This window comes from Leptidea sinapis, chromosome 33 (assembly GCF_905404315.1).
Source record: "Leptidea sinapis chromosome 33, ilLepSina1.1, whole genome shotgun sequence".
NCBI lineage: Eukaryota > Metazoa > Arthropoda > Insecta > Lepidoptera > Pieridae > Leptidea > Leptidea sinapis.
In genome coordinates, this window is record NC_066297.1 from 10,638,252 (window position 1) to 10,652,879 (window position 14,628).

General features: G+C 37.3%; 1 protein-coding gene across 5 annotated transcripts in view; it reads right to left on the bottom strand.

Annotated features, from left to right (window-relative positions):
• Positions 1–1,517: 1,517 nt before the first annotated feature.
• Positions 1,518–14,628, bottom strand: part of LOC126974634 (cytochrome P450 CYP12A2-like) — a 79,803-nt gene continuing 66,692 nt past the window's right edge. For 3 of the 5 annotated variants that reach the window (XM_050822151.1, XM_050822148.1, XM_050822147.1), the window contains exons 4-10: positions 10,665–10,783; positions 7,274–7,390; positions 6,477–6,752; positions 5,408–5,564; positions 4,521–4,733; positions 2,485–2,656; positions 1,518–1,763 (exon numbers count right to left, since the gene is read on the bottom strand). In XM_050822151.1, coding sequence (XP_050678108.1) covers positions 1,603–1,763; positions 2,485–2,656; positions 4,521–4,733; positions 5,408–5,564; positions 6,477–6,752; positions 7,274–7,390; positions 10,665–10,783 — 1,215 coding nt within the window. In that variant the 3' untranslated portion in view covers positions 1,518–1,602. The remainder of the gene's footprint in view (positions 1,764–2,484; positions 2,657–4,520; positions 4,734–5,407; positions 5,565–6,476; positions 6,753–7,273; positions 7,391–10,664; positions 10,784–14,628) is intronic. The other 2 variants (XM_050822152.1, XM_050822150.1) reach the window with 2 other exon arrangements.

Consider the following 14,628-nt stretch of genomic DNA (forward strand, 5'->3'; position numbering starts at 1 on the left):
TCAGTTGCTCAGACATCGAGTGTGTAGATGCGATAGGACATGACGATCGGTTCACATATGTATTGTTAGTAAAGTTGATATACTTCTGGTACAAATAATTAATTTGTATATTATAATAAATCCCAGAACTGAGGCAAAACCTCGTGATGATAGAAAATTCACCTGAATCCTATTCAAATCGGAACATTTTCAGATCAATATAGGATATTTTGATAATGAAATTACTTATCGAATGTCAAAAACTACCACCCATTCGAAAAAGTATTGCTCAAAACTAAGAGGAACGGTCGGAAGAAACTCAACGGCCTTTTTTTCTTTTTTTCTTTTGAATTTAGTAATACATTTGTTTTGAGCATTTTCTGGGTTCTTGTTGTTAAGGCTTACATCGCCCTACAAATATGTTTGGAATTAAATCGACAACATACAATTAAATTTCCTTTGCTTCCGGTGGCTGTAAATTAAGTTTTAATATTTTTATATCATTGCAATTACATTGTTCCATGATACAAGTATCTGTACAAGGGGAAACGGAATTAAGTGGTAAAGAAAAATGCATATTCCAGAATACTATTTTTATTAAAGCAGTACGTATTTACAATATTTTTTAGAATGCCGTGAATGATGAATGAAAAATGATAACAATATTTTAAAAATTATAACACATATTTTCTCACGGGCTACAGCATATGTTTCAAGCCTACATGTAGTTTAATTACTTCTTATTTATTGTTGTTTGATAGGCCATTCAACGAGAAAGTATAAAGTTTTAAATTAAATCGAATAAATTGAAACTCTCAGGAAGCCACAATTTTGTGAGGAGCCATACACTATTTGTACCATAAACGATCAAAGGCCTTCGCTAATTTAGATTAACTGGCATGGCTTCTTCCTAGCTTTCGATACCCACCTAAGATATCCAGCTAATTGACTATGGTGAATGCATCAGGTACGTGGTTAACGTACTGCCGCTGAGTGCCGGAATAAGCGATTCCACCGGCGCGCGTTAACTCTAGGTTACACGTACCGAGCACTATAGGTGAAATGCTATCCGGCGCGCTTGACACATCTAAGGAAAACACAACTCACCGAATAGTTTTCTGTCTGAACTATACTTCCAGGATAGAGCTCTGGCAATGTGGGATGGTCAGCGGTGTGATTCCATCATCAGCACAAATAGTGCCCTGAAGATCAGCTCTCTCTTTTGCCGTATGGGCCAGAGTATTATTATTCATGTGCAGCGGCGGATGGGACTGGGTGAGCTACCAAGACCAGCATTTCACAACGCCCAGAGCTAACGTGATCCAGGCGAGTAAGTCGATAGCCTCGACCCTATGCAAATAAAAACCGCTAGCTATACTATTCTTGTATTAAGCCGGTCGAGTCTGACCCATTTGTGACGTCGTCATAGAGTGGTAGCGCGATAAATCCTTAGGCGCCTCTTACGGCACCCTTGGTCCAAAGACTCCCTTGTTTCTTACGCGTCAGGGAATCACTTTTGGAAGGTAAACATCAAAATTAGCACACCAGTAGGTATTTTTTTATATAGATAGCATGATGTTAAACAGAAAAATTTACGAGTATAATATTATAGCGGTTACAAGCTTATTTTTCAGCAATATCCCTCAGAACAAAATTTAAATTTCCTGGGAAATAATTCACAACACTAGTCTTAAGTATCGGCGGAGATCCATTCCATTCAATGTGAAAGTTTTGAATTATTTTCGAAAGAAATACTTCCATTTCCACTTGTGCTATACGCCTTCCTATAATTAGAAAATAGTATTAAGTAAGACGTAGCAAATAATAGGTGAAATATATTTTCTCAGAGTTTCCTTCGAATATTAAGTTTTATATTTCATACAAACATACATGAATATAGATATTGTAAAAAATTACAATTTATATTATTTATGTTAACCGCATCATATTATACATTCCGTTTCTTTAAAATGAGCTAAGAAGCTGGTAAGTCTTGTATTTTCTTTAAAATTTGAATTTATGGCAAGTGTTACCTTTCTTAATATTGAATGCGCTGATTAAAAATAAAAGATCACCTTGCTTATATTACAAACAAGATAATCTCACCAGTGGGAGGCTCCTTTGCACAGAATGCCGGCTAGATTATGGGTAGCAACCACAACGGCGCCTATTTCTGCCGTGAAGCGGTAATGTGTAAGCATTACGATGTGTCTGAAGGGTGCCGTAGCTTGTGAAATTACTGGGAAAATGAGACTAAACATCTAAAATTTCAAGGTGGCGAGCGCAGTCGTAGTGCCATTCAGAATTTTTGGGGATTTCAAGAATCCTGAGCGGCACTGCATTGATTGGTAATTGATATGGGCAGGGCATATCAGTTACCATTAGCTGAACGTCCTGCTCGTCTTGTCCCTTGTTTGCATAAAAAATAATGTTTAAAAAATATTGTGTTCTAGCTATTAACGATTTAAATGTTTATACAACTTGTCACTTATCTAATCTACTTACCAACACAACTCCTTGTGCCGAATCCAAAAGGACTGTATGCAAACTTATGTGCATTTCCATAATGGAGAGGATCACTTTTACCAACTATCCACCTTTCTGGTATGAATTCTTTGGCCTTCGGGTAATTTTCCTCTAAATGACATAGAGTTTGATGATTAACCACCATAATCATCTGAAACCAGTTAAGTACCAGATAATAGTAAATATATTTAGGTAGTTTAATAGGCTATCTATATAATATGGCATAAATATATTAATATATAATATGGCAAAAACAGCATGAATAAACTCAGCAAGGCGTGGAGAGACAGAAATATCAGCAATCGGACTAAAATACTCCCTATTCGCACTGTTGTATTTACCATCACTTTATATGGTACAGATACGTCATAACGGCTAAGATATAATAAGGCAGCAGATTAACAAAGAATTATATGCTGTAAATATCATGGCTGACCGATCACACAAACATCTGCATCTTAAAGCAGCTTAAGATAGAAAACGCTCAGCGTCTATACACGGTCTGCTTACAGCGCACAATGCGATACTTTGGCCATGCTGCACGTAGAGGCACCAGTTTGATGGTGACGGGGAAAATAGAGGGTGGAAGACCTAGGTGGACGCAGAACAATTATTTTCTGTAGATATTCATTAATGGAAGGCCTTTAACAATTATTATAATTTGCTTTACGGGTAACCATTTCCAGATCTATGATCATAACAACTTTTTAATATCATACAATACAATTAACTAAGGAATTTAAGATAATGGAACAGTTTTGTAAAAACATCTGGCATAGTATTTACTAATGTAATGGTGCTCACATTAAATTTTATATCGAGTTAAAAGTTACCGATATTATGATTGATTGGAAATATTATTATTAATACTAATAAAAGAAAATAAGAAACGTTGATACTAATTCAAATTCAGGGGATGTCAATGTTGCTTGCGTCTTTGGAAAGTACTACCACCTAGTCAAGGCCAAATATAGAAGTATCCCCTGGGTAATAAGATAATGCTGAGTAGCAAGTGGTTGTCAACACTAATTTAAGAAGACCTGATTGGGTCTTCAGGTTCGTAACTGTGGAAAATAACGCTTACAAAGAAGTCTTTCCTTTAATTTCTGGTCGAAAACATCAGTTAAAAATATACACTTACCCTATGCTAGGAGACAAGCCAAAATAAGTCTCTCATATTCCAAACCGATACCGGTTAATGCGTTACAAATCAACATAAACCCAAGGGTTTTACCCTAGGTAAACAAAATCAAACACTTATTACTCATACAGAAATCTCTATCTCAATAAACTAGTGATTTCTGAATCTGCAGTCTGCAGAAACTGGGGGTCATTAATATAGCAAAGTAAAACTTCAAACCGGTCCACATTCTAGCACTCTACAAAAAACAGGTCAGTTTCAAAACATTTGCAACTGCACAAAATGTTAGGAATCCAGTGCTCTGTGAGATACTTGATCATTGGCCGTTGCGTAGAGACGTTGCTTCATTGTGTGTCTTCTACCGTGTCTACATGATATTCTACACGGGAATTTTTCCGAAGAGCTGTTTGATCTTATATCTCCCGATGAATTTCACCTTCTCGTTTTTATCAAGCGTGGCACGATGGTCTCCTTTAAGATACTCGTTAAAAACTTGCCATTAAATTAACATATTTCCTTAAGGAATTTCCTTACTCAAAGATATATGATAGCTTTTCATTGCTCAATATGATTAAAGCACAGGTCGCACAAAATAATGTGATGGGAACAATACCTAACTACCTAATATACACATAGTATATTAAGATTCGCAAATTATTATTATTAATTTTGCAGACTATACCACTGTGATAGCAAATGTAACAAGATAATATGTCCAAGAATTTCTTTGACCACGAAAGATATAGTGATAATATGGATTATTAGATATCGCCTTGTAAACCTCCTAATACACGTCAGATACCTTGTAAAAGAAGATGATGAAAAAATTGGAGCAGACTCTAGCTATATTAAAATGCTTATTTTATTTACTCACGTCTTTTGGTAATTTATACCCCATTATATTATAATCTCTGGATGCTTTTCTTATATTAGCTGCGACAGCTGGCAACAGTCTTAAACTTTCTTTGATGCATGCCTTTAAATATAGGTTGTTATCTTCGCTAGATTTTAACTCTTCTCTTAGTTTATTTTGTTTATCTTGATTCGTGGCCAGAAAATGAAGCGCTGAGATCAAGACATTCGCCGTCTACAAATATTTCATAGTAATTGAAGGTTTTGATCTAAGATAATGGTGACGAAAATGATTAAATATTAGTTATACAGGTATATTCTAATTTATTTTACACTGATTGAAGAGGGTTGTTCGATAGCCGCTAAAAGCATATAAAATCAGGATGTTTTCGACAGCCTCTTTTTTCTGTTTTGGACTTCTTAAACTTTAGGCTGGCTTTGTTGATATTCAAGAGAGGAAGCATTTTCTTCAGCCTGTTTAAATTGTAATTTGCATATTAAAATATTTATATCAGCAAGAACTAGATGAAACGGAATTGTTTTTTGATCCAAAGATAACATAAAATATGAAAATTGTACGGATTTTTGTGTTAAAAATTATAATAATGCGCACAGACGAGGTATAAATATGTTTTTATACGTATTCATGTAACAAAAATTAAAATTGCGTCGGTTTTGCAAAAGTAAAAACCGTTTTGTTTTCGTTTTTCGAGTTAATTTGAATGTCTATTCGATGCTTTATATTATGGTCCGTTACGTACTTATGCTCGTTTGTTCTCCTCTTCCATATAAAAACAAATGGCAGTGTCAAGAACATATCCTCGAATTTTTTTTTCATATGATTCCTCCTTAGAATGTTAAGTTTATAATTATGTTAATATCAATTACTTTGTCAGCAATATAACTTACCGTATCAATACCAGCAAATAAAGAATCTCTCCCTATATTGATTGCAACGTTTTCATCAATTTCAAGTAATTTCTCTAACACTCCCTTTTCTTCATTTGCTTTGGGTGGTTGCGTCTTAAGGTTTTCAATGCTGTTTTTCATGAAGTACCTAATTAAGCTGTAGCAAATGCAAAACAAACATTCTTAACACAGTTAGCATAAGAGGATGTAAGCAGTGTTTCATTACCAGCCTGAGCAATGTCTTTCAATTCGATGGCTTTCAACAAATTATTGTCATCATTTATTATTACTAGACAGTATCTTAGTAAATATAGTTACTTTATTGCAATTTAAAGAAAGAACTTTTTATTTGCATTCCTGAAGTTCCATGACTAAAAATACTAACTTCGTAAGAATTGTTGATACCAATTATTGAATTGTTCTTACCTTTGGCATACATCGGGAATTTTGAATTTTGTATGACGAATTATGCATATTTTTTTTGCATTAATTGGGATAAAAATTCAAGTGAATTGAATAATTGAATATTATGACTTATCTTTAACAAGATAAACATAAAAATATATTTAAAAAAATGGAACTTCGCTCATTATCTAGAATGCAAGGCCAAATTAATGAAAGTATATTGTGCCATCGGTCCTTGAAACGTGTACATTCAAATCAAACAGGACCATTTAAATTGTATGAAAAAGCACGTTCAAAGATCCTTTATCTTTATATATGTAATTCTTCTGTACGTGTATTGACAGTGAACTCTTCCTAAACGGCTGGACTGATTTGAATGAAATTTTCTGTGTGTGTTCAAGTGGATACGAGGATGGTTAAGATTCACAATTTAACTACCTCCTAAATGGCTGGACTGATTTTGATGATTTTTTTAGAGAGTTCCAGTGAATTTGAGATTGGTTTAGATTCTCAATACAGTCGACATATACTCGTAATTCTCCTACGTATGTTGGTGATCTCCTCCTAACAATCTGGATCGATTTTTCAGATTTAACACGTGTGTACAGGACAATGTCGGTCGGGTCCGCTAGTAATATAAATAATAAAAGTATAACTAACATACTTAGATTGTTCTTCATAAATATTCATTGCCTTTTTGAACATTGGTGTTGAAATGAATCTCCACAGCCCTGGTTTCAAATCTAACTCCTCTGACATATAGAAAACATCGTGCACAGATTTGACGAGCCTCTTGATTGGTGAATCATCTGGTATATCAGTATTGAAGCAATTGAGTCGTGTTCCTAGGATTACTGCGGAAACAGACTCCAGCGCCCATAAGTTTATTTCAAATCTAAAATTATCAAACATATTGTCCGTTCTTCGAATCGATCTTAATCTGTAAGTAGAATTATTTTTCATTAAATATACATGATCTAAAGGATACAATTTGCTTTCTTTATATGAATTTTTATTGAGAAAGCTCATGGTCGCTCATAGAGCAATGGAGAGGACTATGCTCGTAGTTTCCCTGCGAGATCGAATCATAAATATGGAGATCCGCAGGAGAACCAAAGTTTCCGACATATCCCAAATGATTGTGAAATTGAAGTGGCAGTGGGCAGGGCACATAGTTCGACGGACAGATGGGGCAGTAAAGTCCTCGAATGGCGACCACGTACCGGAAAACGCAGTGACGCAGACCCCCCACAAAATGGACCGCTGATCTGCTCAAGACCACCGGAATACGTTGGATGAGGGCAGCGCAAGACCGATCGTCATGCAAATATTTGGGGGAGGCCTTTGTCCAGCAGTGGACGTCTTCTGGCTGATGATCATGATATTAATTTTGATAGATTCAACGATGGAATTGTATGCATAGATTTTGATAGTATATTAGTTTAATTGAAATGAACTGACCTTGTAATAAAATCCTCTGTCACTTCATCAAAAGTATTAGAATAAAGTTTAATAGTCTTAGGATTCATCATAATTGGATTGACTGTTGATCTTGTTGCTTTCCATAGTTCGCCTTGACTACAAATAATAATAATAATAATAATAATAAATTAATAATAAATTTTTTATTTGCGAAAAACTGCCACCAAATTTTTTACAAGTACAATAGATATGACAATTAACATTGTATAAAGAAAAGAAAAATAACAATACAAATGTTTAAAAAACAATAAAGAAAGAGATATTAATGCTTTAAAACTAACTATGTAGAATGATAACAAACCAGGCAGCAGCGCGATTCGCAAAAAGGAAAGTTCTCAGCAAACGTTAGGACGTATTTTCCTAACACTGATATTATGAACTTCCTATATTTTTTTCCGTGAAAGCTATTTTGGCAGTAATGAGTGAAACAAATAATTATAATATTTAAATATTTATCGTATCCTCTATCTAATAAACAAAGCTCAGAATTTAATAAATTTATAAATCTGAAAAGAAAATATTTATATCAAGTAGTGATGCGTATACACGCATTTACGTACATCCCCACTAGCTAGACAAGTATATAATAAAAATATATATAAAAAATGCATGAGTAATTTAATATTATATAGATAAAATATATCCATTATGATACCCATCCTCACTGCAGTCGATGTATTTAATTTAGTTTTTACTCTTGCAATAATAGCTTTTTGTAGTTATTCTTAAAAGATTCCTTTGAGTGATACAAATCAATGATTGAATAAAACACAAATTCGCCCAAAAGCAAATAGTATGCATGCAAAAGTTTATGGTTCAAAATGTATTTGATTTTTGGAACAAACTGTATGTGAGCCACACGGTGGGAATTCAATTGTTATAATCTAAGCGTATGGAAAGTGTTGCCTTATTGGCCACTCAGTTCAGCGTCAATAACTAGTAATATACAGGGTGGACCAAAAGTCCGTTTACATTTGAATTGGTTGCCGCGTCTAGCAGCGGCGGCGGAGGGGGATGGAGGGGTTACGCATTGCAATAGCGGCCAATAGGAATTTAGTAACATGGCGTCGTTTAGCGGTAGTCAACGTGCATTTTGTGTACGCGAGTACTATCGAAACAACGATTCTGCGACCTTAGCTCAACGAAAGTTTTACAATCATTACAAGATACGACACAAAAATCAAGCTCCATCAGGTGTGTTAATTAAAAAATGGGTGCTCAAGTTTGAGAAGACGGGTTCAACAATGAATTTACCTCGATCTGGCCGGCCTGGAACGTCGAGGGACCCCGAAAACGTGGAGCGAGTAAAATCGTCTGTTCGTGACCAACCTGGACTATCAACTCGAAAGCGGTCTGCTGTCCTTAACGTGCCAAGATAATAATGTATTAAACCGCATTCTCAAGAAAGATTTAAGTCTACATTCCTATAAAATCCAAATGGTGCAGGAATTAAGGCCTCAGGACCATGCCACTAGGTTGCAGTTTGCGAACGAAATGGTAGAGCAATTCACCAGTTTTACAAACATTTTTTTCTCAACAAGGCATATTTTCACCTAAATGGGCATGTTAATAGATAAAATTGTCGTTATTGGAGTGACACTATGTCATGGTGATCAAAAACCCCTGCATTCCAGCCAACCAACCCAGTAACTCTTGACGAATTAAAGGATCGTATTCGCACAGAAATCCAAAACATCTCAACAGAAACATGTAAAGCTGTCATCGAAAATTTCTGCTCTAGATTGCAGCAATGCCAGAATAATGAGATTGCATATGGATGATGTGATTTTTAAGAAATAAATTCCCCTTTTGTTTACTATCGAAAACAATAAACAATTTTGATCTACTAAAATTAGTTTTTTTTTAATCATCATTCCAATTATAAACGGACTTTTGGTCCACCCTGTATATATAATATAACAGAGTTGCTATCTGCCTCTATTTCTTAGTCGAATGCGAAGTCTGTCGGTTTAGACTAAACTGCACCAGATAAGGGATTACTATAGAGGACACCCAGCAACATATGTGTCACGTATAAAGTAATGTAACTTCTAAACATGACGGGGATAAAATTGGAACTGTAAAACTACAAGAGGAACTCCGTACGCAGATCGACCGCTGCCAGTTTTTCTCGTCGCACAGCTGTCATTGACACTCGCCGCCTGCTTTCAAAGCCAGCTACAGAGTTCTTAAATTCTTTTTTACAAGAAACAGACAACAACCGTGATATCAAGATGTTGTACCCGAATTAAAGTTATTGATAAGCAGTAAGAAAAAAACATACAATTAATGTCGTTTTGAATTTTCTAACAGGCACCTAAGCGGACATCGCAGTGCTGAGCCCTGCGTACGTATTTTTGCGTCTTTTCAAACGTTTGCATTTTAGCTTATATAATATATACTTTGTTGGATCTGAGGTATCAACGATAATGATCACGGCTAATATTATTCCATGCCACAATAGAGCGCGCCTCATGACGAGGTCACTCAAAAGTAAAGGAGGCCGCCATGCATTCGCAAGTAAGTCATTGGTTAGCGAAAGAATTAAATATTTACGACGTTCATAATTTTTTTAACATAGTCAAATTAATAAAATTATTATTTGTTTTTTATAGGCACCAAAAATCTTACGTGAACATAACATTTCTTATTTCATGCACTTTTATTTTTATAATCTTTTTTATAAGATTTTATAGACTTTTTAATATTAAACTATGATAATACCAAGTTTGTGATTTGTGATTTCTATGGTATTGCAGAGCTTAGAATTTGCATAGGTCTTAGCTCTAGCTGTGCATGAGGGGGTGTTGGTTCCAACACTCATGAACGGAAGTGAAAGTTGGGTATGGCAGAAGAAACATGAAAGCAGAATAAATGCAGTTGAGATGAGAGCGTTGAGAAGTATGGTAGGAGTTAAACTGTGTGACAGGATAAGAAATAGTGAAATAAGGAAACGTTGTGGTCTGAATGAAGATGTTGTGACAAAAATTGAGAAAGGTATGCTGCAGAGAATGAATGAAGAACGATTGACGAAGAAAGTGTATAAGGCCAGTGTGAATGAAAGTGTTGGAAGGGTTAAGCCTAGGCGGATATTTCAAGATCAAATTAGGGACATCTAGGCCAGGTCAAGAGTACCCTAAACCGGAGAGCATGTATGAAAGGAATAATGAAAGTGGACGAAGCGAAACAAGTATGTAAGGATCGTAGCAAATGGAAAGAAGTGGTCTCTGCCTACCCCTACGGGAAAGAGGCGTGATTTAGTGTATGTTTGTATGTATTAGCTCTAGCTATACTCCTTCGTCCTTTTTTTTGCAAGTGAAGAATAACACCAGGTGTGGTGTTTACTATTTGATAGTTATTTGCAACTTACTCCGTAACCAGTCCAGTTCCTGTTGTGGAGCGGTGTTTATTTTTCTTGTAATGTTTTCTATAATATTCAATTGACTGAAATACAGGACGATTAGGAAGTTGATCCTCACTTCTTAGAATCTGAAATGTTTCGTTAATTCAAAAATTATTTGAACAACCTAAAATATCATCATTAGAATTGTGTTTATGTGTTTTTGTGTGAGCTCATACCATGTAGGTTGAACAGTTTAATTTATTTTCATTTAACAGGGTAAATAGGTGACCAATAGAGATATATACGAGGGGCGGGATCCTAAGAAGTAAATACTCGCTGGTAAACCTCGAAAAGAGAGGGCGTGCTTGTGCTCAGATCAACATCGGCTCTGCAATATAATCTTTTTTAAACATTAAAGTTTGTCAAATTTTTGTGAAATAAGGACTAATACGCGAAATAAGGTATGAATTTACCGGACAAATGTTATTGTTGTTAATATTAGTATTTATTGCAACGCCAAGTATTAGAATCACCACATCTACAATACTGTTTATTCTTTAAAAATAAATATATAGCATTTTATTTATTATACTTACATCGTCGTGAAACCAATTATGGGAGACATAACAAAAATGTAATTTCGATAAAACTAGAAGTAACAGAACAAAAGAAGATATGTAAAAAAAAAAAAAATACGAACAACATAAACAAGAATATTAACGAACATTTTTAAATAAAATAAGATAAATATAATCAATTAAACGAACAAATACAAAACCAAGAAAATATTTTGAACCGTATGGAGAGACATAACAGAAAGAATAATCTAGTATTTTTCGGAATAGAATAGGAAGAAAAATCTTATCCAGTGCTAGAAAATAAAATCTTAAAAACTTAAATGCAATAAATATCTCTTGGAATGAAACAAAATAGAGTTAATGAAACGAATTGGAAGAAACGAAGAAAATCAAAGACCGATTACAGTAACCTATTCACAACGATGGGGAAAAGTAATGTAAGTAAAATATTACTAAAATATCAAAAATATAATGATAACAGCAAATTTTATTATATTATGGAAGATCATTTATATAAAGTTTTGGAGGAAAGAAAACTATTGTAAATAGAATTACTATCAAGCTAATAATTCTGATTGATTATAATACCGATAAAAACCAAATAAATGACTATAAATTGAATCAAATTTTGTCTGTACAAAGGCTGCACTAAAAGTATCGGAAATGGAATATTTCCACTATTCCTGTCATATTAAAATCTCTTTAATTGAAAACTCCTTAGTTTTAAAAATCGAATACCATTTATTAATTTAAAAAAAGATTCTCGGTCTTATCACAAGGTCTTGTAAAACTTGTTTAGTCGTTGAGAAATTGGAATTAACTCGAGAAAATTCTAGAGCGATGATTTATTATGACTTTGGAAGTGGTTTAACACAAAAACAGTGTGTTGACCGGATGATTTCTGCATTTGGTGATGAAACCCCATCCAAAACCACATTTTTTTAATGGAATAGGAGGACAAACGAGCGTACGGGTCACCTGTTGTTAAGTGATCACCGCCACCCACAATCTCTTGCAACACCAGAGGAATCACAGGAGCGTTGCCGGCCTTTAAGGAAGGTGTACGCGCTTTTTTTGAAGGTACCCATGTCGTATCGTCCTGGAAACACCGCACAAGGAAGCTCATTCCACAGCTTTATAGTACGTGGAAGAAAGCTCCTTGAAAAAAGCACTGTGGAGGACCGCCACACATCCAGATGGTGAGGATGATATCCTAACTTGTGGCGTGTCGTGCGAAGGTGGAATTCGGCGGCAGGAATCAGGTTAAACAGCTCTTCGGTACACTCCCCGTGATAAATGCGGTAGAAGACACACAATGAAGCGACGTCTCTACGCAACGCCAAGTGATCCAGCCGTTCACAGAGCACTGTGTCCCCGGCAATTCGAGCTGCTCTGCGTTGCACGCGGTCAAATGGATCGACCTGATACTGGGGTGCGCCAGACCAGAGATGACAGCAATACTCCATGTGTGGCCGGACCTGCGCTTTGTAGAGCGCTAGTATGTGGGTCGGCTTGAAGTATTGCCGTGCTCTATTAATGACGCCCAGTTTCTTTGAAGCCAATTTGGCTTTGCCTTCCAGATGACCACGAAATTGGCAATCGCTCGAGATTACGAGACCCAGTATTCCGATACTAGGCGAGGCTTTGAGGGAAGTGTTGTCGAAGAGCGGTGATACGACAAATGGGGTTTTTTTAGTGGTAAACGCGCAAACTTGAGTCTTCTGGGGGTTAAATTGGACAAGGTTCAATATTCCCCTTTCCGCGACCTCCTCAAGAGAGGACTCGATAGAAGACACAAGTTTCTCCAGGCACTGGTCAACGATTTCCCGAGAGAGACCTGCATGGCCAGTGTATACGGCATCACCAGTGCTGTCGTCTGCATAGCAATGAATGTTGGAGGTGTCCAAAATATCATTGATATGCAGAAGAAACAGCGCACAGCCTTGGGGCACTCCAGCATTCACGGGTTTCTGGTTCGAGCAATATCCGTCGACAAGCACCTGTATGCTGCGCCCATTGAGGAAGCTGGAGGTCCACTTGCACAAGCTCTCGGGAAGCCCAAATGATGGAAGTTAGGAGCGCCTTGTGCCATACACGATCAAAGGCCTTTGCTATATCCAGGCTAACTGCCAAGCCTTCCCCCTTGCTTTCAATAGCCGCTGCCCATCTATGTGTTAGGTATACCAGAAGATCACCTGCCGACCGACCATGGCGAAACCCGTATTGTCGATCGTTGATCAACTGGTGACCCTCTAGATATACTAAGAGCTGACGGCTAATTATGCTCTCCATGATTTTGGAGAGTAGGGAGGTAATAGCAATAGGCCTGTAGTTTGCCGGATCCGAACTGTCTCTTTTTTTTTGGATCGGATGGACAAGGGCTGACTTCCATGAGTCAGGGACTACGCCTTTAGAATAAGAGTGCCGGAATAAACGCGTTAGCACCGGCGTCAACTCAGGGACGTTCTAAGCACGATTGGAGAAATGCCATCCAGCCCGCTCGACTTCCTGTTTTCCAACGAAAACAGAGCTCGCCTAACAGTTTTCTGTCTGAACTGTACTTCAGGCATAGAGCTCTGACACCGCGGGATGGTCGGCGGTGTTTTTCCGTTGTCGTCAAGAGTCGAGTTGGAGGCGAAAAGAGTGCACAAGAGATCGGCTTTCTCTTTTGCCGTATGGGCCAGGCTGTCATTCCTCATGTGCAACGGCGGCATGGACGGCTGGCTGAAGTTACCAAGAGCAGCTTTCGACAACGACCAGAACTTGCGTGTTCCGGTTGGGTAACTGGAAAGCTGCTCGCCGATTTTGACGACGTGTTTTGACTTTGCACGGGCGAATTGCCGCTTAAAAAATCTGGAGGCACGGTTGTATTTCCTCTTAAGAACTGTGCAGTTCGGATCCTTTGCGCCCAGCGCCGCAACCCAAGCTCGATACGCCTGTTTTTTGTAGTCAGATGCTGCTTTAACTGACGCATCGAACCAGGGCTGTGATCTGCCACCGATGGGTACTACAGAGTTTGGTATAAAAATATCCGTAGCCTGTAGTATCATATCGGCTACTGCAACGGCGCAGGCACTAGGATCATCCGAAGGGAAACAAACCCTGCCCCAAGGGTAGGATGCAAAAAAGGAACGCATCCTATCCCAATCTGCTGACTTGTAGTGCCAAACGCGGCGGGTCGCTGGTGGTCTGCGACGTTGGCGTCGGATAGGCACTACACTCCTGACCAGGCAATGGTCGGACGTTCCGATACGCCAATGCAAAATTATGCACAGATCGCCCTGCGTAGTCTGTGGAACGTGATCCAAGCCATTCGGCATTGTGCCCGTTGAAATCACCCAAGACTACGATTTCAGCGGAAGGGATCTGTGCAAGCACGTCGTCAATTGCCGCTTGAACGCAGCCCATGAGAT